We start from the raw sequence: 27,507 nt of genomic DNA, 5'->3' as shown, positions 1-27,507 counted from the left end.
GCAGTGTGAGCCAGACCAAAGGAACCCTGTGGCATCTTATGCCATCGGATGCACTAAAAATAGTATTGGACAGAAGTACTACAGTTGGGTTGCATCCTCCTTAGGAAAGGGGACTAGCACACAAATGCTGAGCAAAATTCCACCAGCTGAGCATTTTGTGTCCGTGGCCTTTTCGGCTGGTCCGAAAGTCAGTCCTCAGGGAATGTGCAGGCGACCTTGGAACGGACAGCTCATGGAAGAACCCCGACCAAACCTAAGAGGAGGCGTGTAGTGGTGATAGGGGATTCCCTACTGAGGGGAACAGAAGCAGTGATCTGTGGGCCTGACAAGATGTCTCGGGAAGTGTGCTGTCTCCCCGGGGCTAAGATCCAAGATGTAACTGAACAACTGCAAGGAATCATAAAACCCACTGACAAATACCCCTTCCTCTTGGTTCATGTGGGAACCAATGACACTGCAAGCAATAGCCTCCAGAAGATCAAAAGAGACTACAAGGCTCTCGGCAGGAAATTGAAGCAACTAAATGCACAAATTGTCATCTCATCTCTCCTCCCAGTTGAACGACGTGGCCCAGGGAGAGAGGGGAAAATAGTGGAAGTGAACAGCTGGCTTCGCAGATGGTGTAAACAGGAACGGTTTGGATTCTTAGATCACGGACTGCAGTTTCTTGAAGATGGACTTCTGGCAAGCGATGGGCTGCACCTCACAACAGTTGGGAGAAATGTTTTTGCCAAAAATCTCAGAAACCTCATCAGGAGGGCTTTGAACTGACTAATGTGGGGGAGGGAGACAGTGCTCCTGAAGGTAGGAGCCTATCAATTGATGAAGATGATCATCCAAATGTCATAGACCAAATGGAGCAAACAGCACGCAGACCTAGTGGTGGGAGGAAAAAATCCTTAAATAAGAGACACGGGGGAATGATTAATGGACTTCAATGTCTGTACACTAATGCGCAAAGCATGGGAAATAAACAAGATGAGCTTGAGCTCTTGGTACAGCAAACTAAATATGACATAATAGGCATCACTGAAACCTGGTGGGATAAGTCCCACGATTGGAATGTAATAATGGGGGGATACAATCTATTTCAGAGAAACAGACCAGACAAGAAAGGAGGAGGAGTGGCGTTATATGTCAGGGATGTGTATACCTGTGAAGAGATCCAAGATTTAGAACATCAAAGCCAAAGTGAGAGCATTTGGGTCAAAATTAAGGGAGAGAAGAATAACAGGGACCTCATTGTGGGAGTTTACTATAGATCCCCAAGCCAAACGGAGGACATAGATGATGCCTTCCTGGAACAGATGGCCAAGCATGCAAAAGGAAGGGAGATAGTAGTAATGGGGGACTTCAATTACCCGGATATTTGTTGGATGTCAAACTCAGCCAAGAGCATAAGGTCAAACAGATTCCTCACTGGCCTTGCAGACAACTTCATTGTCCAGAAAGTGGGAGAAGCAACAAGAGGAACAGCCATTTTAGATCTGGTCCTAACCAATGTTGATGACCTGGTTAGTGGGGTAGAAGTGGAAGGATCATTAGGCGCGAGTGATCATGCTCTTCTGAAGTTTACTATACAGCGGAAAGGAGCAGCCAAGCATACTAGGACTCAATTTCTTGACTTTAAGAAAGCCGACTTCATAAAACTTAGGGAAGTGCTGGGTGAGATCCCATGGACAGTAATACTAAAAGGAAAGGGAGTTCATGATGGCTGGGAGTTTGTTAAGAGGGAGATACTAAAAGCACAACGTCAGGCAATACCAATGAGAGGGAAACATGGAAGGTGCCTAAAGAAGCCAGGGTGGCTATCTAAAGAACTTTTAACTGAGTTAAGATTAAAAAAGGATGTGTACAAAAAATGGAAAAGGGGGGAAACCACCAAAGAGGAATTCAAACAAATAGCCAGCACGTGTAGACACAAAGTCAGAAAAGCTAAAGCACAGAATGAACTCAGGCTTGCTAGAGAGGTTAAAAGCAACAAAAAAGGCTTCTATGGGTATGTTCGTAGCAAAAGGAAGAGCAAAGAAACAGTGGGGTCACTCAGAGGAGAAGATGGTGAAATGCAAACAGGGGACACAGAAAGGGCTGAACTCCTCAATGCCTTCTTTGCCTCAGTCTTCTCCGATAAGGAAAACAATGCCCGACCTGAAGAATTTGGAGCAAATGATTCAGCAAAGGAAACACAGCCCAGAATAACTAAGGAGATAGTACAAGAATACTTGGCCAGTTTAGATGTATTCAAGTCTCCAGGGCCAGATGAACTGCATCCAAGAGTATTAAAAGAACTGGCAGATGTGATCTCAGAACCACTGGCAGTCATCTTTGAGAATTCCTGGAGAACAGGCGAAGTCCCGGCAGACTGGAGGAGGGCAAATGTTGTCCCTATTTTCAAAAAGGGGAAAAGAGAGGACCCAAATAATTACCGCCCAGTCAGTCTGACATCAATACCAGGGAAGATTCTGGAGCAGATCATTAAGCAAACAGTCTGTGCGCACCTAGAAAGGAATGCTGTGATCACCAATAGTCAGCATGGATTTCTGAAAAATAAGTCATGTCAGACTAACCTGATCTCATTTTTTGACAGAATTACAAGCCTGGTAGATGAAGGGAACGCAGTGGATGTAGCCTACCTTGATTTCAGCAAGGCATTTGACAAGGTGCCCCATGATATTCTTGTAAAGAAACTGGTAAAATGTGGTCTTGACTATGCTACCACTCAGTGGATTTGTAACTGGCTGACTGACCGAACCCAAAGAGTGCTCATCAATGGTTCCTCTTCATCCTGGAGAAGAGTGACTAGTGGGGTGCCACAGGGTTCTGTCTTGGGCCCGGTCTTATTCAACATCTTTATCAACGACTTGGATGATGGACTCAAGGGCATCGTGATCAAATTTGCAGATGACACCAAACTGGGAGGGGTGGCTAACACCCCAGAGGACAGGATCACACTTCAAAACGACCTTGACAGATTAGAGAACTGGGCAAAAACAAACAAGATGAATTTTAACAGGGAGAAATGTAAAGTATTGCACTTGGGCAAAAAAAATGAGAGGCACAAATACAAGATGGGTGACACCTGGCTTGAGAGCAGTACATGGGGAAAGGATCTAGGAGTCTTGGTTGACCACAAACTTGACATGAGCCAACAGTGTGACGCGGCAGCTAAAAAAGCCAATGCAATTCTGGGCTGCATCAATAGGAGTATAGCATCTAGATCAAGGGAAGTAATAGTGCCACTGTATTCTGCTCTGGTCAGACCTCACCTGGAGTACTGTGTCCAGTTCTGGGCACCACAGTACAAGAAGGACAATGACAAACTGGAACGTGTCCAGAGGAGGGCAACCAAAATGGTCAAAGGCCTGGAAACGATGCCTTATGAGGAACGGCTAAGGGAGCTGGGCATGTTTAGCCTGGAGAAGAGGAGGTTAAGGGGTGATATGATAGCCATGTTCAAATATATAAAAGGATGTCACATAGAGGAGGGAGAAAGGTTGTTTTCTGCTGCTCCAGAGAAGCGGACACGGAGCAATGGATCCAAACTACAAGAAAGAAGATTCCACCTAAACATTAGGAAGAACTTCCTGACAGTAAGAGCTGTTCGACAGTGGAATATGCTGCCAAGGAGTGTGGTGGAGTCTCCTTCTTTGGAGGTCTTTAAGCAGAGGCTTGACAACCATATGTCAGGAGTGCTCTGATGGTGTTTCCTGCTTGGCAGGGGGTTGGACTCGATGGCCCTTGTGGTCTCTTCCAACTCTATGATTCTATGATTCTATGATTCTATGATGCAGTTGCAGCTGGTGGGAGCTAAGTTCAACTCCCGAGGTTGCAGATGGAAAATAACACTGCATCACTGCAACATGCTGCAGAAATTTTCTCTGGTTTACAAACAGGGCATGGGGAAGAGTGCTTGAGAAGGAGTCCCTGTTGTAGCCCAACCCCCAGGCAAGGCAAGCCCCCATCCCACTTGGAGAATACGCTAAGCTGGCAAGGGGAGAATCAAGCATATTTGACGCTGAGAGGCAAATACAGCACAATCGAGAGAATGCACAGATCTGACCATCAAGACTGACCAAAGCACAAGACTCTACAGCTTCACAAGCAAGAAAGGTAAGTGGGGCTTCACCTGATCAGGTAAGAAATGTCACATTTTACCTTCTCAGAAACAAGAACTATACACAGAACCTGCACAAGCGACGCTGACACAAAACCCCACATATATTAAGTATAATAGAAACATTGCCGCCCGACCCCACCCCCACCCATCTTCCCCCACCCTTTCCCCTTCTTCTTCCTAATGTCTCAACAAATGAAACTGATCTGAAAAAAATGTTACTTGGAGAAAAAGAGAGAGAGAGAGAGAGAGAGAGAGAGAGAGAGAGAGAGAGAGAGAGAGATTGCACATACTTTTGTAAACTAAGAAAATCTTTAATCAAAATACATCAAAAGAAAAAGAAACAAGAACTATAGCAAGAACAGAAGGGCCATGTGTTGGGCCAAGCACAAACTGGAAACAACCCTAAGTTTTATCCAAAGTGAAGAAAATAGGAAGTGGTACAGCTGCAAAGCAGCACAACATTATCAAGTCGAAAATCCCAATGGACTGAAAGGGAACAACATTGCAATGAAACTTACAAACCAGATATCAAGTCCTTCATGCCTCTCAGAGGCCCGTCCTTCATACATGCAAGGCCATGTCCCTGAACTCAATTCTTTTTGTCTTCCCTCCCCCTCATTTTCACTTCTCCAAAGAAGTCAGGGGAGTCTCTCCAGAAAGGCATGCAGTTGTCTCTCATCTGCATGGCTCATGACCCTTCCCTCCCTTGAAAACACCACAAAATTGGTGCCTCAGGCCAGCAGCCATTGCCCACAGACACTGGACATCAGAGCACCACGGATCAGCCCTTTTCACTGTTAATGGCTTCACCTTCCTATTGCCTAACTGCCCTCAGCCGCCACCATCACCACGCAAGCCCACTCAGTACACAAAAGGAAAAGCGACATGGTGTGGTTGCATGGTCATCCCAGGAAGGAGAAGAGCTGCCCAGCTGCAGGCCAGTTGTAAAGCGCTCTATGGTGGAGCTTTCCAAAAGGCTTTGAAGTTGAAGAAGGACTCCCCCACACCAACCCACACCTTGGTCCAAGGTAAATGTAGCCCTTCCCCATCAGATCCTTCAAAATAAAGCTTTTCCCTGATAAACTGTGCCTGCCCTTTTCAGTGCATTCTTCACTTTGTCCCCACATCCCCTCAAATGAATGGTCAAGAACATGCTTTGTGAAGGCTTGGCCCAGCACTAGAAATTGCAGCATTGCCCATGTGCAGCCATGTGAAGAACTGGCTAGCTCTGAACCCATCGAGCCTTAAGAGAGACGGAGTTCCATGCACAAGCACTTAGCTGTAGGCTAGGCAGCTGCACAGGACATTCTGCAATGCCCTTAAGATCCACCTGCCGTTCTGCCCAGTCCTGGATGCATGCAGCTCGGAAAGGGTGCCAGGATGTTGTCTAGCAAGAGGTACAGCAGCTGGTGTAAAGGAAACCTCTCTCTTACCCCCAAGCCCAGTACTGAGCCCTGAGCGATTCCTTCTGCTACTGAACGGAAAAGTATAATTAGTAACACTCTCAGTTTGTGACAATCAAACATCACAGAAAAAAAACCAAACTATGAGAAATATAGGCATATGGACGTCAGGGAATGTCAAAAGCAACAGACGCCTCAACTCATAAACAGATGCCCATCACACATTTTATTCTTTTAAACAAAGATGCTTAAATTGGGGAGAATTAGGAGCTCTAGTCACTCTTCACTACCTTGCCCTCTTTGCTCCTACTTTCCCTTCACTAGAACATTTCTCTTCTATATGTTTCCCATTCACTGATAGCTTATCAGAAAAAGGGGATTAAATTGCTAAAAACAGAAGCTTCTTTGGGTTATTGCTCCATTGCACCATTCCCTATGGCAAGCAAAAGCAACACCAAAGAGAGGGCCAGGAGAACATCCTTCTTGATACCATCAATCCACCTTGAAGTGCCACGTTCAATCCCGCACACATTCCTGCCCATGAGAGGGCTCTTTCCCCTCAGCAGTCCTGAGATGCTTGGAAGAATCCAAAAATCGCAGGAAACAACATTAACCACTTAAAGCAAATACCTTAGAAACCAAATGCCTGAATCAAGCTGACATCTCACTAACAAGTGCACACTTTTGTGATCCTAACTGTTTAGAGTAGGATTGTGGAAACGTGTGACCCTCCATAAATCCCAACAGCCAAAACCAGCATGACCAATGCAAGAGATGATGGGAGTTGTTGGTTCAGAGTTGAGACACATCCTCCTCTAACCGTTTGTGCTGGTTTGCGCGTGAGACACTAAATCAAATGCATAACCCCTATCCTGAACGAAGCACAATTACTGGAAAAACAAAAGCCTGGAATATATACACAGTTTTGAGGTATTAGAATCCATATGGTAATACAAACAGCACACCACCCACCAATATGGCTTCCGTGGGAAAGGCAAATGCCAAATGACAGGACTATACATCCACCTCATCTTGCCTTTCTCAGAGAAAACACTTTACACAGAAGTGCCATTAATGCTCCAATTAAGCCACTAGTATTTTGAATGTTAAATAGGATGTTATGGTGGCCTTTTCGTAAACTAAATACATGGATGTCAAGCCAAAACAACGAGTTATTTCAGAAGTGAAGATTGATGGATCTTTATAACTGGAGTATTATTTTATTTACACCAATCTCATACATGCATGTTTGTTTGTCTTTTATATATATATCTATTATATATATGTCTTATATATATATATTTATATATATATCTATCACTGGAAGTTTTGCCCTGCCTTACTAAAATCAAATAAAAGTGGCTTATACATGGCATCAGAACAATGAGGCAGCAACAACCCAAACCCTCAACAGCCATAATTTAGGAGCAGTAGGAAAGGCTTTCTTAAAATCAGTATCCTAAAAAAAGCAGATGAAATGAAATCATTTCTTTCTGTCTAAAAGTGAGCAGCAGTGGGACAAGGCTTCACACACACACACACACACACACACACACACACACACACACCAAACAGGGGGGCTGTTCCAGATTTGGGGCACTATGAGACTTCTAGCGAGGCAACATGGCGCACGGCACGGCGCGTGGGACTCCTGAGGGCGGCCAGCGTTGCTTGTGCTGCCTGACCAGCTTCTGAGCCTCCGGGACTGCTGCCGCCGCCCAGTGTATCAACCAGGGAGCCACCATACCCCCCCCCCCGCAATGCCCCCAGGCCGAAGCCAAGGGCATCCGGCCAAAGGCCAAGCGGAGTTCCGAGGCCTGGAGGCCTGGGACAACCCGCCTTGCGGCACGCTGGTTATCCAAAGGAGGAAGGAAGGAGCCCCGACCTCGCTGCCACCGAGGGAGAGGAGAAGCAGAGAAGGACCTTCGGGGGGGGGGGGAGAGCCCCGATCTCACGGCCCCCGCCACTGCTGTTGCGGAAGAGAGAGATGCCCGACCATCCGGAGCCTGGAGGGGGAAAGGAGAAGCCGCCACCGAAGGAAAGGAGGGCTCTATATATATGGATATTTTTAAAAAAGTAGAGGATTTTTAAAATTTTATTGTTTTTTATTGTTTTTTAAAAAGTTTTTAAAAAAATATTATTATTTTTATATTACTATTATCATCTCCATCTTCTATTTTATAATACATACATTTCCCCTTTCATATATTTTAACACTCTTTTTTTAAAAAAAATCAACAACCCCTCCCCCCCTTTTCCTAAGACTTCAAAATTTCTATTACTACCATTTTAAAAGTACATCAATATATTACTTAAAACACACTATCCACCCCCCCAAAAGCGGGGGGGGGGGGTTTGTTGTAGTTGTCCTCTTTCCTTCCAACTTCTTATATTTCATCTTTATTTTACTTCCTCCTTCTCAACATATAAATATTCTCCTTAAATTCCTTCCCAGACACTCAGCTCCTTTTTATTTATTTTTTCCTTATTTTTTCCTTAGTGTTTCAAAAGTATAAGATGTGTTTTTCAATATAAGATAATGTGTTTCAAATGTATAAGATGTCTACAGCTTTCAACTGGTTTAACAGTTTAAACCAGAGGATCATGGAGAACTGCAGTTATTTTGTGGGACCTCTAACCAAGAATTCCTAGCATACTCACTAAACTATAATTCCCAGGGTTCTTTGGGGGTTGCAAGGACAGACTGGCATAAAACCAGTATAAATTTATAGCAAAGCTATGTCCCAAGAAACATCACCTGGGAAAAACAGAAGGAAACCATGCTGAATACACATGTAAAGGTGTTTGCACTTCATGCCTTTTTTTAAAAGGTTCTGTGCCTAGGCAACCCAAATTCTGTACCAATGAAACATGAACTCTGTGGCTTGTATGACTCATGCAAACTGGCATGTCTTCCCTAATGCTGCATAATTTATTCTGTTTTTCACTGAGCCACTGAGTAAGGGGCAAGAAACTACAGTGGGCACTTGAATTTCCACTCCCAACTATGGGAAATCTGTTTCAACCACCTCTCTGGCTTCTGAGATTTCAGAAAATGTCACACACACACACCTCTTAGTGGCTATAAGGACTAGTGATGTTAAAATAAACAAACGTATAAATGTGAATGCAGTGATGCTCAGGAAGCTGAATTATGCACTCTTTCTCTACTTCTACAGAACTGTAGCATACACCCCAGCCCCAGAGGTATGCCACTGAGGATAAAACAAGTGGATAACACATAATGCAAAGCTGGAAACAAGAAATTAACTCTTATCTGCAGCAAATTACTAAACACTGATCCTTGCAAGTTCTCTGGCTGTAAGCACATTATATATCTTTTAAGTGTCTGAGTTGGCACTCTTTAAAATTCAGGGTGGGAATGCAGAGAGTAAATAATGACAGACATCTTCTTAAAAGTAGGTGGTTTCCTTCTCAAAAGGCAGTAAATTCCTGTGTTGGTAACAGCTCCTTTGCACACAAACACATTCATCACGAGCCAAACAGTATAACACTTGCAAAGCGGCTGAATACAAATGCCCATTCTGCACTTCACCGAATTAAAGGGCAAGATATTTCATAAAGACAAGCAGAGGAAGGTAGCATTTTGCAGCTTTCCTCTGAGCTATAAATAGTTGTGGCATTTTCAAGAAAGCTCTCCCCTTCAGTACACTAAGTGTTCTACATACTCTATATTTCATTACAGAGCTAGAGCCTGTGTCAAACCCTTTTAATAAGTAATAATGTTCAACCCTTACCAAGTTTTCCTGGTTTCTGGCAGCTATTTTCTGGTCATCTTCTCCTCCATTTTTCATGTATTTGACTTCTTCCACAGGTTTGATCCTATACTCATCTGAGGAGCAAGAGGAAGAGGAGAAAACACACACATGTAAGAACAGTTATAGAACCTGTGCAGCTCAGCAGATGGTTTTCACAAGCAATGACCCTGTGAACACTTCATAACTCCAAATAGCTGTCTAATGAAGAAGGCTCCTCTCGGGTCTTCTTAATGGACTTACTTTATGGACTTACTGCAAATAACCCAAAACAAGTCTGTGAAGAGCACTGCGAGATGCCTCTAAGGACCGCTTTGCAGATTATAATGGAACAGGTACCTTATGGCTCCAAACCAGTGTGCTTCAAACATGTACAAGCTGCAACTGACAATGCAGGTGTACAGCACATCTATTCCTGCGGCAATATGTGTAGCAACTCTGGTGGACATTCTCACCAGAATCTGTCCACATTATTATGAACAATCAGCTTAGGAAAGCAACCAGAGTGGTTAAGAAAGCAACCTGCAGCATGAATTAGGGAACTGAAATAGCTATCAAACTCAACTGTTGCTTAGAGGGAGAAGGTGGAATTGGAAATCAAGCAAACTAGAACAATATTAATGTGAGAGTGTCGGGATATATTACTAGCATAACATGAGATTACAGTATTACTGCAATGCTGATTAAAAATACTTGGCACTTAAATTTTTAATCTTCCATGTGCTTTGACATATATAGCTCAATAATCCTTACAACAACCATGTAAGGTAGAACAGGAAGATTCCCATATTATAGGTGCAGCGGGGAAAACAGAGAGATGCAAGGCATACTCCTTTACACATTGCTTGGTGGGATTTAAAAAAACCATACTGCCCTTCAATGTTTGTACTAGGAATATACATTCCACAACAGATGCACAGTTCAAATATCTTCCAGGCTTAGACTTCCTCCAGACAGTCCTCAGGAAATTGAGAGGATGTGCAGTGAAGAGAATGCTCTTGGCGGACCACAGCAAGGACAAGAGATAGGAAGGAAGCCGTGGCCTCCAAAGGGAATTTGGGAGAAGAGGAGGAGCACAGATGTTCCTCAGTCTCAACAACGACTCATGTGCTTTGGAATTTGGATGCAAGGTCACTCTTTCCCCATCTTTATTTATTATTTCCTTATTTTTTTAAGATGTGAGCACTGCTTTCCCACTTAATATAATTCCTACACTGGCACAGAATGATCTGGTTCTATCCACAGGGCCTAGTTTCAAAAGCCCTCTGCAAACAATTTGTTTAGACCTTTGGCAGGAAGGGAGGGGAGAGAAGCAGGGAAGAGAGAGGGAGGGAGATGGGAGAGGTTTTCTCCACTTTTGGCTCCAGCCACGGCGCCCTCTGGCACTGCCAACAATGGGCACCCATCCTCTAACACAGGGGTGGCCAACCGGTTGACCGCGACCAACAGGTTGATCCCCGGATCCATATTGCTCGCATTGTTTAGAATCATGTCTCCACCCCTCAGTCCTTTCCTGCGTCACGTTTAGTGTGTGTTCCTTTGTCGTCTGCTGTAGCGCTGCGTTCGTCTGTGAGTGGCTGCACTTTTGGTGAGTGATTTAAATTAATTCTGCACATTTACTGTTTAAAAAAGGTCAACAGCTTTGGGAAGCCCCCCTAAAAAAAAGACAACAACTTTGACCTGCTCCCCTAAAAAAGCTGAATAACTTTGGCCTGCCCCCCCCCAATGGGTAGATCACTGCCAGTCGTCCCCCCGCCCCCCCCCCCGGAGTAGATCACAGTCTCTTGGGATTTGGATGTCCCTGCTCCAACAGTTTACCCAGAGGGAAAGGAGTCCTTCCCTAATAGTTGGCTAAACAGGCATCACACTTTCTACACCTTGCTGTCCACGCAATACAGTAAGCTTATACAACTTATACACATTTAATTTGTGCTCATTCAGCTTTATGTATGTGGAAAACTATTTCTTTTAAAATAGAAAGGGAGGAGGATTCCAGGGCAAATGACCTTGGCAATCCCACCCATCATTGAACCCCATGTGTTTTAACTACAGTGGTACCTCGGGTTACACACACTTTGGGTCACAGACTCCACTAACCCAGAAGTAGTACCTCAAGTTAAGAGCTGTGACCCAGGATGAGAACAGAAATCGGGTGGCGGCAGCATGGCAGCAGGCCCCATTAGCTAAAGTGGTACCTCAGGTTAAGAACGGACCTCTGGAATGAATTACCATATATACTCGAGTATAAGCCAACCCGAATATAAGCTGAGGCACCTAGTTTTAGCACAAAAAACTGGGAAAATGTATTGACTCGAGTATAAGCCGGATCACCACGCCACAAACCTGGTGGTGGCGGTAGCAGCAGAGGAAGAACAAGCAGCCTGAGAGGGCTCCTATCGGGCCGCTCGCCCCGCCACTGCTGCCTCTGCCGCTCACAAAAGCAGGCATGGGAGCCACGGCTGGGAGAGGCAAGCAGCACAGCGCCTCCCCATGGCTCCTGTGCCTGCCCTTGCGAGAGGCGGGCGGGCGGTGGAACCAGTGGCAAGAAAGGGCTCCTTTCGGGCCGCTTGTCCCTCTGCCACCGTCGCCCGCCTCACTCGAGTATAAGCCGAGGGGGGCTTTTTCAGCATAAAAAATGTGCTGGAAAAGTCAGCTTATACTCGAGTATATACGGTAAGTTCATAACCAGAGGTAACACAGTATACACTATTTTGGCTTTAGGCGCAATCCCCGGAACATAACCCCTGTGTTAGTTTCAGGCCTCTGGTTCTTAACCGCGTTGTTCAGAAATGCTAAGTTTCAAATGCCTACAGATAATTGTGTTTAGCAGGGCTAAGATAGGACAGACATGATTCCAAGAGGATCAGGTGGAATTTGTGCAAGAAAGGGAGGGAGGGAAAGCATCTACTCCCACAACTTGGTCCCTTAACCAGCATTATATTACACTCCCCTTTTTCTCCCCGCAATGCTGAACATTAATGGCACCTATCCTCTCATGAGTTCTGTCACACTGAAAGGATTTCTGTTTGTCATTCTATGAAAAAGAAGACGTTGAAAACATGTGTTGTCAAGATGAAAAATCACTTGCCAGAGGTAGGTTGAAAATATTTGAGTTTCCTCCTGAGAAGTGTCTTCTAGGTAATTTGACTGTCAGTGTTAAGAGAAATATTGGACTAATTATGACCCTAGAGCAGCGCAAGATGAATCATAGCAAGGCTAAAATATCCATCTTGGAATCGGCCCACTACCCTTTAGATGCAAGCGCTAGGCCTTTCGAAGCCCAAGAACTATGGTTTTAGCTTAAATGTTGACATTCACCATCACTGCCTGCTCTTGTAATTCAACTAAATGTCAGTGAGCTCAACATCAAGTAATGAAAGGTCCGTGTTCACCAAGCAATGTAGCCTTAGCACCAGTCCAAGGTATTAGCTGACGTGGCACATCCCTTAGGAAACTGACACCTTCTCATGCCACCTCAGGCAGGTCTCTTTGTGGGTTTCTCCCTCTCGCCAGCTTGAGAGTGCCCCAATATCTATGTTACAAGCAAGATGTGATGTACAAGGCCTTCTTACAAGGTACAGTGGTGCCTCAGGTTACATACGCTTCAGCTTGCAGACTCCGCTAACCCAGAAATAGTGCTTCAGGTTAAGAACTTTGCTTCAGGTTGAGAACAGAAATCGTGCTCCAGCGGCGCAGCGGCAGCAGGAGGCCCCATTAGCTAAAGTGGTGCCTCAGGTTAAGAACAGTTTCAGGTTAGGAACAGACCTCCGGAACGAATTAAGTACTTAACCCGAGGTACCACTGTACATGGTTATTGAGTACAAAAGAGAATTAGTGGCACCTTTAAAAGACCAACCAATTCATGATAACCTAAGTTTCCATGGACTAGAGGCAACTTTAACCAGATGAATGAAGTTTTATCCTGTTATATATAAAATAATATACTTGGGGGAGCGGATTGTAAACAGTGGCCAGAAGGAAATTAAGTGCAGAAAAATTAAGTTATTACTAGTGGTTAACAATTGTTAGTTAACTACGGTTATTAATTGTTATTAACAAAATTGTTATTAAGGAGATATTTGCATTTTTAAACAAGTTTTCTCCTAGCGTCAAACAAATTACATCTCTGGAATGAAATTTCCCCCATCTCTTCCATTTAGAAATAAAATATTGTCATTTAATTCAAGGAGTACCCTATATATCACACTTAGTGCTCATCTTATAACCAATTATTCAAATGTTGTCAAAAATCTTGCTGAATCTGCAAAAAGTCTTACTACTTGTATTCCGACATTAACTAATTTGAAAATATTGAAACCATAACAAATGTTCACCATCCATCTTCATAATCATATCATATAATAATTGGGATTTAGAGCAGCTGTAGAATGTAGAGTATTGGGGGCAATTTCAAATGCAAAATTCTCCGCGTCTGCAAGGCAACATGGAACAGCTACATCTGTTTTCCAAGTGGCATTATCAAGGGAAAACGAGATGTTGGGTAAGGGGTTCCTTGCTAGATCAGACCAAATGTCATTTTAGTTCCTATACTCCCCCCTACAATGGCTAGCCTTAGGCAACTCACAGGGAGCACATGGCGTGGTTATGTTTGAAGTTATACGCTGAACAATCCCCAGTTAAAATCTCAGTTCTGACACAAACTCACTGGGCAGCCTTGGGGCAGAACTGCTCCTTAGTTTAGCAAAAAAGCGAGTAAGAGACAACATGATAAAAGTGTATAAAACTATCCCTGGCATGGAGAAAGTGGGTGGAGGAAAACTTTCTCCTAACACTAGAACTTGCAGACATCCAAAGAAGCTGAACGTTTGATGATTCAGGATAGATAAAAGAAATTTTTCTTCATACAGCGCATAGCAAAACTATGGGATTCACTCACACAATAAGTAGCGATGGCTGCTTTAAACAAGGATCTGACAATTTCATGGAGGATAAGGCTATCAGTGACTACTAATCCTGATGGTTATGTTCAAAGAAGTTTGTTATTGGCATCCGTCTATCTTGAGAGACAACGGAGTGTGCCTCCAAGGCTGAAGCAAACCGCTGGAGAATCACAGTGCCTGCTGTGGCTACAGACACAGGTAACTTTTAACTGCTGTCTCCCGCATTGTTTTTGCTGCGTTTGCAGCGCTGAAGTGATCTCCCAGGGCGCAAGTCTGGGCAGCGTGTATGGAGGTCCTGGGCTGCCCAGACGTCAAGATGCCCCTCTTGTCATCGCTGATGTGGTCCAAAGGAAAGCAGAACAAGACGCTTGGCACCAGCTTGGCAGCAAGACTTGCGGAAGAAGATATACAAGACACCATCCAACTGCCTTAGGGACTCCACTCCTTAGCCTTTTCTTCTCCCGAAGGTGTCCCACAAGGCAGCAAGTACAGATTTTTCCTTGGAGTTGCTGCTGCATCCCAGTTGCTGGAAGCTGTGAAGTGGAGGAGTGCTGTTATGCTCAGGGCTGCTTTGGGCTTCACATCTGCCTGACCACCATGAGAACAGGATGCTGGGTTAGATGGGTCACTGGCCTGATCCAGCAGACTTTTCTGATACAGTGGTGCCCCACAAGACGAATGCCTCACAAGACGGAAAACTCGCTAGACGAAAGAGTTTTCCGTTTTGGAGGTGCTTCGCAAAATGAATTTCCTATGGGCTTGCTTTGCAAGACGACAATGTCTTGCGAGTTCCTGCTGGTTTTTTTTTCCTCCCCCCCCCCTTTTTCTAAGCCGCTAAGCCGCTTATCAACTGATCAGATCAGCAGATAAGCCGCTAAAAGCCGCTAAAAGCGCTAATCCTTCAATGGGTTTGCTTCGCAAGACGAAAAAACCGCTAGACGAAGAGAATCACAGAACGGATTCTTTTCGTCTTGCGAGGAACCACTGTATTCTTAGAGCAAGAGCAGCAGCTTTTCATCTCCTCCTCTCCTCTCTCATAGTAGGCTCTGTCTAGGAAAAGAACACTTGATAATTTCTCCACTCCTGTTAAGTGGCAGCTATTGAATGGAACAGAGGCAGGAAAACTCTTGTTTTGATGTCATCACATCAGATGGCTTCTTTTGCAACACACTGGCTGGGGTGAACACACAGCCTGCTGCTCTTGCCATGTGCTCTCCACATCATCTGGTTCTCTCCTTGGACAAGCAACTGGCCTTCAATTCTCCACTTGCAATATGTAAGCTGGTAATACTGACCTACCTTTAAAAGGCCAAATGTAAAGATAATGGAGAATGTGTCATGAAGCTCAGTTATTGGAGCTTCAGTGTATAAATCTGTGTGCACTACACAAGTAAAACTGTTAATTCTGAAGATACCGCAACTGGGAGCCAGGCAGTGCAGCATAAAGAACAGGATTTGCTGTAAAACATTGATATGTGCCAACCCCCTTCCTGTATTTATTATAAAAACCCAAGATCTTCATGTAAGCTAATGAAACTGAGCCAAAAAAGGGGGGTTGGAGTTAGAAGTCCCTGGTTCCAATCTCTCTTCAGCTGAGACCTACTAGGTCGTTCTATATACTCTTAGCTCCTTTCTGCCAAAATAAGGGGAATACGTATAATGGCCTATCTATTTGATGAAGTTTCTGTAAGACTTACAGTGCTAATCTGTGAGTCCTTTGAACACTCAAAAGTGCTACACAAATGTTTTTTTAGTATTTCTTCACTTTGTGCAAATGTTCTTGGTTTTAAAACAAGCAACTATTTTCTGCTCTACTTAAAATCGATTTTTAAAGAAACTATTTTCTGCTCTACTTAAAATCGATTGATGAGCAAAGCATCCAGTATTTCCCATAACTCTAGATTTTGCATGCAAAGAAATACCATAATAGTGTTTAATACAGGAATCAGAGGGAGAGTTATGTAGAAAGAATGTGCTTTGTCACCACCACAAAGCAAGTTACAAGGTGACACAAATAGATAAAAGCACAGAATAGAATAAAGATGCTGGGAAAAGGTAGAAATGATTATGACAGTATACAATGCACCTCTCTGAATCTGTGGCATAGAACAGCTGGCTATGCTAACCTTAAACAGTGATTAGGCAGGTAGAGTATAGAGGAAAGAGATGCATTACCAACATCACGTATAGATACCTATGTGTGCATGCACATGTGCTAGAGAAACGCTCAGCCACCAGTATGGCAAATAAAGATTGCCACCTGGAAACAGGTAATTCCCCCACACCAAGCTACCATGGCAACATAATGAAGAAGCACGACATTCATTAATAATGGTCTCAGTGATAAATGAGCATATCAGCATGTACTACTGAAACAATTACGAGGGAAGGGGGAAAATGGCAAAGGAAGCAATGAAAGGAATGGTTACAACACAATGTGGATTTCAACAGTGATACATTAGAAAGAAGACAATGAAAACCACCACGTGTCTCAAGAACCGTATCGAAAGTGCCTGGAATGTAAGAGGATTTTTAGACAGACAGACTTCATCAACTGAAAGGTCATTTAAAAAAATAATTACTTTCTTTTTATTAGAACTAGTACTAATCACAAATACTGCAGTCTTCAGAGAGAACTTCAGAGTCTGGGCCCTCTCAGAAGTTTTGCTGTTTTCTTAGGGTCCTCTTAGGCTACATGATAGTATTGATTCCTCTTCCCATTTGGAATATGTCACAGTGGTGGCTTTCTATGTTTGTCTGTTTCTCTATTTCTAAGGCACTTGCAGGTACAGCACAACCAATATGAGAAGTTAGGTAACAATAAACTAGGGTTTCTCTTTGTGTGTATGAGGACTGGAACAGCTGCACAGATATCTGAAACATTCACTCCCATTTTCAATTAACCACCATTGAACACTAGGACCATGCCCTAAACTGTGATTAATCTGAATGATGGTTTATTGAAACAAAGCAGCCTCATAACCCAAGTTCGGCTTGTTTCAGTAAACAATAAGAAAAAATAAACACAGTTTGTCTGGCAATGAGCATAATGCTAAACTGCAGTCAAAAACTACATTGAATCTCCTCCTTGTGGCTGTGCTGGAGGAGGAACTACACTAGCCTGAACCCCATTCACACAACAATAAACCATAGTTTGCTATTTCATCTCAGTGCTGCCAGTGTAACTGAGGACAGGTTGCAAGTGTGTGCCCCTAAATAAGGGGTGTGTACTTGTGTATCCTGAACTCCTGCAAGTCTGGGAAACAAGCAGTTCTCTTATCTTTTCTCTGTTATCATACGGTCACATGTTCCAATAAAAAGATACGAAGCTTATGGAAATTTGACGATATGCAACCTGCTAATAGGCAATATTTGATAGGATCAATCCAACACTACTTAGTCATAAAATGAAAATCCAGGATTTGTTAAGGCACACAGAAATTCTAATAATTGCATCCATTCTCCAGGGTGTCAAGTACACTTCAAACTCAGAAAATATAAAATAAACAATCATGGTACCAATCTAATATTCTAAGTAGCCTACAGGGCACGTCTGCCTTTCTGTGCACATCAAGAATGGGAAACACATTATGAAACGTGTAGCAGCTTGTGTTACTCTTTATTAATGCTGAATGAATGCAACTTTGGGGGCTATTTCATTATTTATTAAACACCAATAAAGAGCAGCACAAGCTGCTGCACACATTAAGATGCATTTCCATTCTATTTTTTTTAATGATATTTATTGGGAATTTAAAGTTACAGAAAAGAGAAAAGAAAGAAAAGCAAAGAAAAAAGAGATTAAACAATACAAATCAATAAAAAGAAAATAAAAGTACCAAACATACCATACACCAAAATCAAAAACAAGAACAAAAAAATAAATTTAAAAACAAATCCAATATTCCCATACCCTTATCTTCATTAACTTATTTCCTCGACCTCCTCACACCTCCCTTTTTTGTATTCTAATTATTAATTATCTCAGCAAATCCTTTCCATCTTTCACTGTATTCTGTCCTTTAGTTGTCTTAATTTATTTTAGCCTTATCTTACCATAAAAAACCCTAAAACTTAAAAACTTATTTATACATAACTCCTTATAACATTTCTACTAAAGCCTAATAGTTTCATTCCAAGATTTTCCTAACAGTCGTTAATTTTGCAATATTTCTCTAAATGGATTTTTAAACTTTCTGCCAATCTTCATCCACCGTCTCTTCTTCCTGGTCTCGGGTTCTGTCAGTCCTTTCTATCTGTTCCATCTAGTCCATCAACCTGGTGATCTTATGTCCGAGGCTCTTAACTCTTTTCCATGTCCCTTCTGCAGATTTTCTTCATAATTGTACCTGCACTTTACTTTGTCTTCTGCTGGTCTTGTTCTTAATTTCCTTCCTTTGTCTCTGAGGAGTAGATCTCGGGGGAACAACCTAAAAGTGTCTTTATCCCTTCTCGGCCGGTCAGCCCATTCTCCATGGTTAGCACTAAAATCCAAAAAATATTCCAAAACTGTCAGAGCTGCTTCAAGATCCTAGCTCACAGAGGATCACGCTAGCCAGCGGTCATTAAGTAAAAGTCTTTATTGAGTTACAGTTTCCATTCTCAAGCTGCTGCGTGCAACTCTACGTCTAATGGCTAGATCGGCGAAGCTCCGTCTGAGTCTCCGCCCCTTGTGCACCAACTTAATATCCTAGCCCTGCTCCACCTTTTCCGCCTGACTGTTCTCCTCTGGGTCCCTCTGCCCCCCGGGGTCTCTTCCTTCCGGGATTCTTCTGACGCCGACCCCCCGGAACTCCCTGTCTCCTTGCGCCGGGCTTTAGGACCTGGCTCCCTTTCCTGGCTGCCTACTGCGTCACTTTCCTGTGCATTTGGACTTGGCGCGCGCGCCCAACCTTCCACTTTCCGTCTGACCGTTTCTTCGCTCCCCGATGGAGGTGTGGCCACTCCTGACTCGTGCCCTCCCCCCTGTTGCGAGCTGCCAGCACTTGATCTCTGGCGCTCCTCCTCTTCCCTGCTCTCTGGCTGTGACGCTGGTCCCGATTTCCAACTGCTCTCCTCTGAGTCCCCTCTGGCTCTATCTTCCTGGGGTGTCCCCCTAGGCTCCCCCCTTGCCCTGACCACTGGTGCTCCTTTCTGTGAATCTTCTGATTCACTGGAAAGACTCGGAGATCTCGGGTCGTCGTCATCACTCATCTTTTCTTCTGCCTCCTCCCCCTCGCTCTCTGTTTCCTCCCTTGCCCTTGCCTCTGCTCCTGAACCCCTGACAAAAACATACTTCAATGCCCCTCCAAAGTTGAGTGCCTCGACCACTCCAATCTCCTCCTGGCCCAAAACCAAATCCCAAAGGTCAGAGCACCCCTGCAAAGGAGGCTCTGACCAACTTGCCATCTCCAGTCCCGACAGGACTCCGTCTCTCCAAGTCTGCCTCACTCCAGATTCAGTCCTCAGAAACGACAGCTTATGCTCCTGCAGGGCCGTATCTCTCTCAACTTGTATTACTTGAGGTTCAACAACAACCTCCTCCTTTGTCTTCTCCACAACTTGCCCTGTCAGGGCAGATTCCTGGGTCAGTTGTTGAGCAGGTTCTATATCAGTGGTCACTGTTTGACCGAAATTATCAATTGCAGTAGTCATCAAATCCATCTTCGCATGAAGCTGCTCCAACAAAGCACTTGTCCTGCACAAAGCAGACACTAAAGTTTCCTGTGTCAACATTCTTATCCAAGGTCAGAGCCTGTTTCTCACGCTCTCTAATCTCTACAGCTGTAGAGTTCCCCAGGTCCACTCCAACAACAACAATTCAAAAGCTCCCTCTAGAGGAAACAATTTCTATTTGTATCCATCCTTTTACAAGCAGATCCAGCAACAAAATTGCTTTCGTTTTTCAAATCTTTATTCCTTTTTAGTGCAAAAGGAAACATTGGAATCAATATGTTTCTCTTATTTAACTATCTGTCAACATGCGTTATTATTCACAGTCAATGAACTTTCCCCAAACATCTATCTTTGACAGCCCTTTCCCAGGTTCAAGATGATAGAAATTTATCTTTCTTTACTCCCTCTCCTGCAGGCTTGAACAATTTAAGATTTCACCCCTCTTCTCCTGCTTCCAAGGGGGGTTTGTAGTTTTAACCTATGGAAATTTAGTCCTTTACAGATGACTTTCCAGACTTTAGCTTGCGATGTCTTTGCTTCAAGCTGTTTACAAAAGCGGAAGGCGGACTTCCTGTTTAGACCTTCCCGCGCCGGTGCCAAATTACGAAGTTTAATAATTCAATTTTCCGTTCTACTCACGGGTACTTGTTTAGAGTCCAATTGTCCACAGGAAAAATGTCAGCGCTCTCCGACAACAGCAATGCAGCTTCACTCCGTGAAAAGAGCAATCGATTCGAAGCACTGCGCCACTCACCCCATGTCGCTCCGGATCGCCGGAGTCGGGTTTCCCCACGAGTAGGGGAGGCACTAAAGGTGCCAGCCGAATCCCAGGTCCACAGGCTTCTCCCGCCTGTGGTTTTTGATGGGTCTCCGCCTTGCCGTGGCGGTCCAGACCCTGATTTTCACGGAGCGGGTTCCTCCAGATCAGAGGAAGCCCGCCATTGCCGGTGGAGCTAACCCGGAAGTCCTGATGCATTTCCATTCTAGACATGTACAGAATAGTTAAAAAGATATTGGCAGGCAATAAGGGTTTCTCCCCATTTAGTCATGCACTGCAGAATTTACCAGGAGCAAGGAAACCATATTACAGAGTAATAAGCCTTGGCAAGCAGCTTTCAATGATTTTGGCAACCTACATTTATGGTGTTTACCATTCCATGCTCCCTCTTCTTCCTGCTGACGCACATGTCAGCTCAGTAAAGTACAGGCCAGACAACTTGCACTGTTATTCTTTCTATGGTGGAGCACAAGAACAGCTGCTCCTTAATTTACAGCAGAGAAGGGAGACTCTCTTAGCCAGTGTGGGATCACCTTTCATACCAGAGGACCAGTAGGAACGACTGCCTTGCCTTTCACCTGCCTCTGCTGATTTCTGCGGTGAGCCACTGATGAGTCCTAGAAAAGAATGAAGCTGGAAACCACAAATAGGTGGAGCCAGAGAAATATACACACACTTAACAGATGCTCTGTGGGCTTTAAAAAATATATATCAAGAAGTTAGAAACGACCATCAGCCCTACTTTCCAAAATATCTTTTTTTAAAGTATTATAATTGTGACTGTTTCTGTGGCTATGATTCACTCTCTCTCTCTATATATATGGTGTGGTAGTAGCCATAATATAGCAACCCTTCTTATAAGTCCTTCCCCTTCCTTAGCAGAGAGCGCTCCTTCTTTACACTGAAAGTAAGCACTAAGAGTGTTTCTACAATAACCTATCTGCTCTTTCCTCAAATCCTGAATTGGGGGGGGGGGTGCATGTGTGCATGTCTAAGTAGCAAGTATTAGGAAGATTCTGTTAGCATCCAAACATAGCAACTCATTGAGGGGGAGGGGAGCCCATGCCTGTTAGAAAGCCAAAACAGTGACTAACTTCTGAGAAATACGTATATACTTCTGCAGTTTGCATTAAACTTTTTGGTAATGTACTATAAGCAGCCTTGTGGACCCAAATGGGTCTAAAGGCAAAATATATTATTTTAAATCAATCAAAAAAATCTAAAAGTATGACAACAAGTCTCCACAAACAAATGTTCTCAATTGTCAGGGACAAATTAATTTGTCCCCCTAGTTTGTGTGTAAAGTACAAGCAATTCTTAAATGGTGTCCTTCTGTTGTGACATCTGGTCAATCCAAGAGGAAACATAGCAACTGACCTTCCAAACCCCACATGCTATTCTGTGTAACTGAGGTGCAAATGAATCTTACAGATCATGTACACGATAAGCTTTCTGGGTCCAGTTACACTTGCGTCAAGGAATAACTGTAAAAGGTGGCTAGTCCTATAAAGGCATGACCACCACTGGGTCACTGCCAACAGCAGAAAATCAACAACAAAGAGGAGATCTGAAGTGATCCAGACTGCCCATCTCTGCCTAAAGAAAAAGAAGGTATAAGAAGGCCACATCTGGCTGATCCAAAGAATACCAAAGTAATGGGGGGGGTGCCAACCATGGCAATCCCTTAGTTTGGACTTTTTTTTTGCTTGGAGTGACATTATTTATACTATCTACAACTCCAGTATTTTTGTTTTGGATTTTTTTTTAATCTGGTGTTTTAATTTTAAATTGTTAATGCATTTTTTATGGTTCAATGTGCCCGCTGCTGTAATCCACTTTGGTATCGTAGACTCAATGAAGGGTGGTATAGAAATTGAAATAATAAACTAACAGCTAGGTTGAGATCCCTGAGAGGTATGAGTGTTGCAGGCTCTGAATCTGCCCAGGGAATGAACTCTACAACACTGGAAGGCAAAGAGGTGGTGTTATTACCTTTTAAATCTAGGACTGGCTGCTCAAACCTTTCAGAGGAACTGAGGGATGTTTATATCCCAAGATGTCTCTGCTGGAGAAGACAGGTGGCACAACCAGAGATCCAGGAATCGTGCAATAAAGCACATGCTCCAACCCAGGGTGTCTTCCCTTTGAAATGCCTGGAACTTCACCTGAAGGGGAGGAGCGCTGCCACACCTGGCTCTGCTTCCAGAACAGGACTTAGGTGAGCTTTGGGCTTTATTAGGTGAACTCCTGCCACCCTGGGTGCTCTTTCAGATCCTGTAGTACCTACTTCTGAACTCCCAAACCAGTCCTTATGTGACCTGCTCCTTGCTACTGCATCCTTCCTGGTTCTAGTTGCTCTGTTCCCCAACCTTCTTTTACATACAGTGGTACCTCTGGTTACGAACTTAATTCGTTCTGGAGGTCCATTCTTAAGCTGAAACCATTTTTATCCTGAGGCACACTTTCGCTAATGGAGCCTCTCACGGTGCGTGTGTCTCTGGTGCGCAATTTCCTTTCACATCCTGGGGCAAAGTTCACAACCAGGAGCAGCTACTTCCAGGTTAGTGGAGATCGTAATCTGAAGCATTTGTAACCAAAGGTACCACTGTACAGTGTTGGGCATGAGCTCCTCGAATGGTGCAAGCTACAAATATCTCATTTCATCTTGACATAGCTCTGCTTTCTCTTGGAGAGTTTTATGCATCTAACATTCTACATTTTGCTGTAACTGAACAGCTATTTCCCAAGGTTAAATCATTAAAAACCGAAATAATAATAATAATAATAATAATAGGGTAGCCATGCTTGTAAAGCAGTCTCAAATGTTATGCTAAGTTCTTCTATGAACTCAGGCAACGCAGCTAAATAACAGTCAGGGCCTTATATAGCTGCCTTCATCTCACCTTTTCCACAACTTATTTTGAGAGCTATTTTTGGTACCAAATACAAGAGTGCCAAGTAAAACAATTCAGAGTAGAAAGGGTTGTTTCAGCTGCACGAAGTGAAAGTGGGTTAGAGTTCTCTTTTCAAAAAGCTGTTTCTCTACATCACAAACACTCGGATACGGTTGTCCTATGACAACATTATGGACTTCCATCCTTTCATTTAAAGAAAAAATCAGTTCTGCACTCACAAGAAATGTCTCTCCCCTGGATTATGTGAGCCCAACTCCTTAAAGAATCCCACAAGAAGAGAACCACACCTGGCCAATTTAAAGGAGGATAGTGGCTGTATCCCCTTCATGGATCACTGCCTTGCTGTGGCGAAGGGGCTTGAATAACTCAGAGAAGCTATGAGCTATGCCGTGCAGGGCCACCCAAGATGGACAGGTCATAGTGGAGAGTTTTGACAAAATGTGATCCACCTGGAGCAGGAACCAGCAAGCCACTCCAGTATCCCTGCCAAGAAAACTCCATGGACAAAGACAACAGGCATATATAAGCTTCCTCAGGTCAGAAGGCGTCCAACATGCTACTGAGGAAGAGCGGAGGACAAGTACAAGTAGATTCAAATTGATGGCAACCAATTAAGCAAAATTCTGTGCAGGTTGCCAGAGGAGGGAGTCAGGCTGCGCCCTGACCAAAGGCCTGGCGGAACAACTCTGTCTTGCAGGCCCTGCGGAAAGATGTCAGGTCCCGCAGGGCCCTAGTCTCTTGTGACAGAGCATTCCACCAGATTGGAGCCGCAGCCGATAGGTAGAATGATCTCGATACGATTCCAAGGCAGACCTTTTAACATCACAGTAATCCAAGTTTATGCACCAACCACTGGTGCTCAAGAAACTAAAATTGACCAATTCTATGAAGACTTACAACACCTTATAGAAATGACACCAAAGAAGGATGTTCTTCTCATTATAGTGGATTGGAATGCTAAAGTAGGGAATCAAGAGATAAAAGGAACAACTGGCAAGTTTGGCCTTGGAATTCAAAACGAAGCAGGGCAAAGGCTAATAGAGTTCTGCCAAGAGAACAAGCTGGTCATCACAAACACTCTTTTCCAACAACACAAGAGACGACTCTACACATGGACATCACCAGATGGGCATCATCGAAATCAGACTGATTATATTCTCTGCAGCCAAAGATGGAGAAGCTCTATACAGTCAGCAAAAACAAGACCTGGAGCTGACTGTGGCTCAGATCATCAGCTTCTTATAGCAAAATTCAAGCTTAAACTGAAGAAAGTAGGAAAAACCACTGGGCCGGTAAGATACAATCTAAATCAAATCCCTTATGAATACACAGTGGAAGTGAGGAACAGGTTTAAGGATTTAGATTTGGTGGACAGAGTGCCTGAAGAACTATGGATGGAGGCTCATAACATTATACAGGAGGCAGCAATGAAAACCATCCCAATGAAAAGGAAATACAAGAAAGCAAAGTGGCTGTCCAACAAGGCCTTACAAATAGCGGGGGAGAGAAGGCAAGCAAAATGCGAGGGAGATAGTGAAAGATACAGGAAATTGAATGCAGATTTCCAAAAAATAGCAAGGAGAGACAAGAGGGCCTTCTTAAACGAGCAATGCAAAGAAATAGAGGAAAACAATTGAATGGGAAAAACCAGAGAACTGTTCAAGAAAATTTGAGATATGAAAGGAACATTTCGTACAAAGATTACCATAATAAAGGACAAAAGTGGTAAGGACCTAACAGAAGCAGAAGACATCAAGAAGAGGTGGCAAGAATACACAGAGGAATTGTACCAGAAAGATATGGATGTCTTGTACACCCCAGGTAGTGTGGTTGCTGACCTTGAGGCAGACATCCTGGAGAGTGAAGTCAAATGGGCCTTAGAAAGCACGGCAAATAACAAGGCCAGTGGAAGTGATGGTATTCCAGCTGAACTATTTAAAATTTTAAAAGATGATGCTGTCAAGGTGCTACACTCAATATGCCAGCAAGTTTGGAAAACTCAGCAGTGGCCAGAGGATTGGAGAAGATCAGTCTACATCCCAATCCCAAAGAAGGGCAGTGTCAAAGAATGCTCCAACTACCACACAGTTGAGCTCATTTCACATGCTAGCAAGGTTATGCTTAAAATTCTACAAGGAAGGCTCAAGCAATATGTGGACCGAGAACTCCCAGAAGTGCAAGCTGGATTTAGAAGGGGCAGAGGAACCAGAGACCAAGTTGCAAACATGCGCTGGATTACGGAGAAAGCTAGAGAGTTCCAGAAAGACATCTACAAAGAGTCGGACATGACTAAACAACTAAACAACAACAACAAGTGGCTGTATTCCTTGCTATGCACAAGGCTTGCCCCCCCCCCCCGGCCTTAGGATGTGTGGAAATGGATTAATAGCAAAGAGTGGCAGAGCTGAAAAGGTTCTGGGCCCCAACGATTCAATAACATTCGATGTTAAACAGAAGGCAGCTTCCAAGTGGTTTTTTGAGGAATTTTCCCAGTTAATGATTTGTCACAAAAACAGGAACAGGCACTTCATACAGGCCTCTTGCATATGTGTTCCCCTGTAGTATTGGGAGCAGACCATGGGCTTTTGCTGAACAGAAGCTACAGTCCATAAAGCCATACATCTTTTCTGACAGGAAATGCAGAGTGCAATGCAGAAAGCCAATGAGAAGGAAATCAATTTGGCAAATTTCAAACTGTATTTTCCCTCTCAAATGAGCATGTCTTTTTGGTGAACAATCAAGGAATGATACAGTTACGCTTGCAAATTGTTTGCCAGTAGATCTCTGACCGTCTGGCTCCACTAAGCTTGGAGTTGTGAACTTCTGCCCCAGGGATGCCCAACCTGTGGCCGCCCAGATCTGGAGGGACTCCAACTCCCATGAGCCCCAGCCAGCGCGGTCCATGGTCTGGGATGCTAGGAGGGAGCTTCAGCCCAACATCTGAAGGGCTACAGGTTCCCCATGCCTGCTCTGTCCTGAAGGAAGGCAGTACAGTCACATGCAATGCCCAAGAGGTGGACTAAAGGTTATGAACTAGCTGCCAAAGAAGAACTGTCAACCTAGTCAACAAACAACAACAGAGAGAGAAAAGCTCACATACGAACTAAGTTGTTTGATCTTACCAGTTTGGGGTCTCAGATTCTCTGGAACAAACGTAGCTACTTTTGGTTTAAAACAAAAATTATTTACTATATTTAAAAATGGGTGGGGGATTGGTTTTGAGAAACCAGAATGCCATTCCCTTTTCAGCTAAATAATACCTGAACTACATACAGGGCCCCCAGGCAGGCAAGATGGTCAGTTGGTGCCTTGGGATAAAGGCAACCTCTGCTGAGACCCAAGTTCTAGTCAATTTATGGAGACACTCTCCACTTTACAGAAATTTGTTTTCAATAATGCCTCACTTTGTTAAACATACTGTAGGACAAATGAATCACTTAATATTTGTGGATACAAAATTTGAGAGGGTAAAACTGAAGCAAATTCCCTCCTCCCTGTCTTGCTTAGTAATGAAAACCCAGGAGGATTAAGATTTAATATTCTACCAAATAAAACAGTTTCACCTTTCAAAAGTCCTTGCAGTATTTTTTAAAATTTATCTTTATGCAATATCTTTACACAGTTTAATTTTAGAACTCTATGTTGACAATATTTAACAAAAATGCTCATAAAAACCAACAGGCAACAAACAATTTCTCTGGCTGACAATTATTCATCCGATATTTCACACACTCTGAAGCTAAAATTCTGATTTGTTCTGCAATCCAAAAATATTGACATTTTTATTCCATGCCACCAAGCATGTGAGACCTTCAGTTCAAATCCTCTATCATGGATCACAGCAGATAATAATTTTCTTGTATTTTTAGCAACAGACATTAAATGAACCAGGCCTGATCCAATATATGTACATTCTGTAACCCAATGCATTTACAGTAAATTAGGAAACCAAGTTTATGGAT

At 43.6% G+C, this 27,507-nt stretch overlaps 1 protein-coding gene across 2 annotated transcripts in view; it reads right to left on the bottom strand.

Moving 5' to 3' along the window:
* Window positions 1–27,507, bottom strand: part of LOC308586613 (uncharacterized protein C1orf21) — a 180,374-nt gene that overhangs the window by 90,584 nt on the left and 62,283 nt on the right. For both annotated transcript variants that reach the window (XM_081193359.1, XM_081193358.1), the window contains exon 3: window positions 9,279–9,373. In XM_081193359.1, the coding sequence (XP_081049485.1) occupies window positions 9,279–9,373 (95 nt within the window). The remainder of the gene's footprint in view (window positions 1–9,278; window positions 9,374–27,507) is intronic.

The sequence above is a fragment of the Podarcis bocagei genome (genome assembly GCF_964188305.1).
Source record: "Podarcis bocagei genome assembly, chromosome: 5".
Lineage (NCBI taxonomy): Eukaryota > Metazoa > Chordata > Lepidosauria > Squamata > Lacertidae > Podarcis > Podarcis bocagei.
This window is presented reverse-complemented; position numbering and strand designations above follow the sequence as displayed.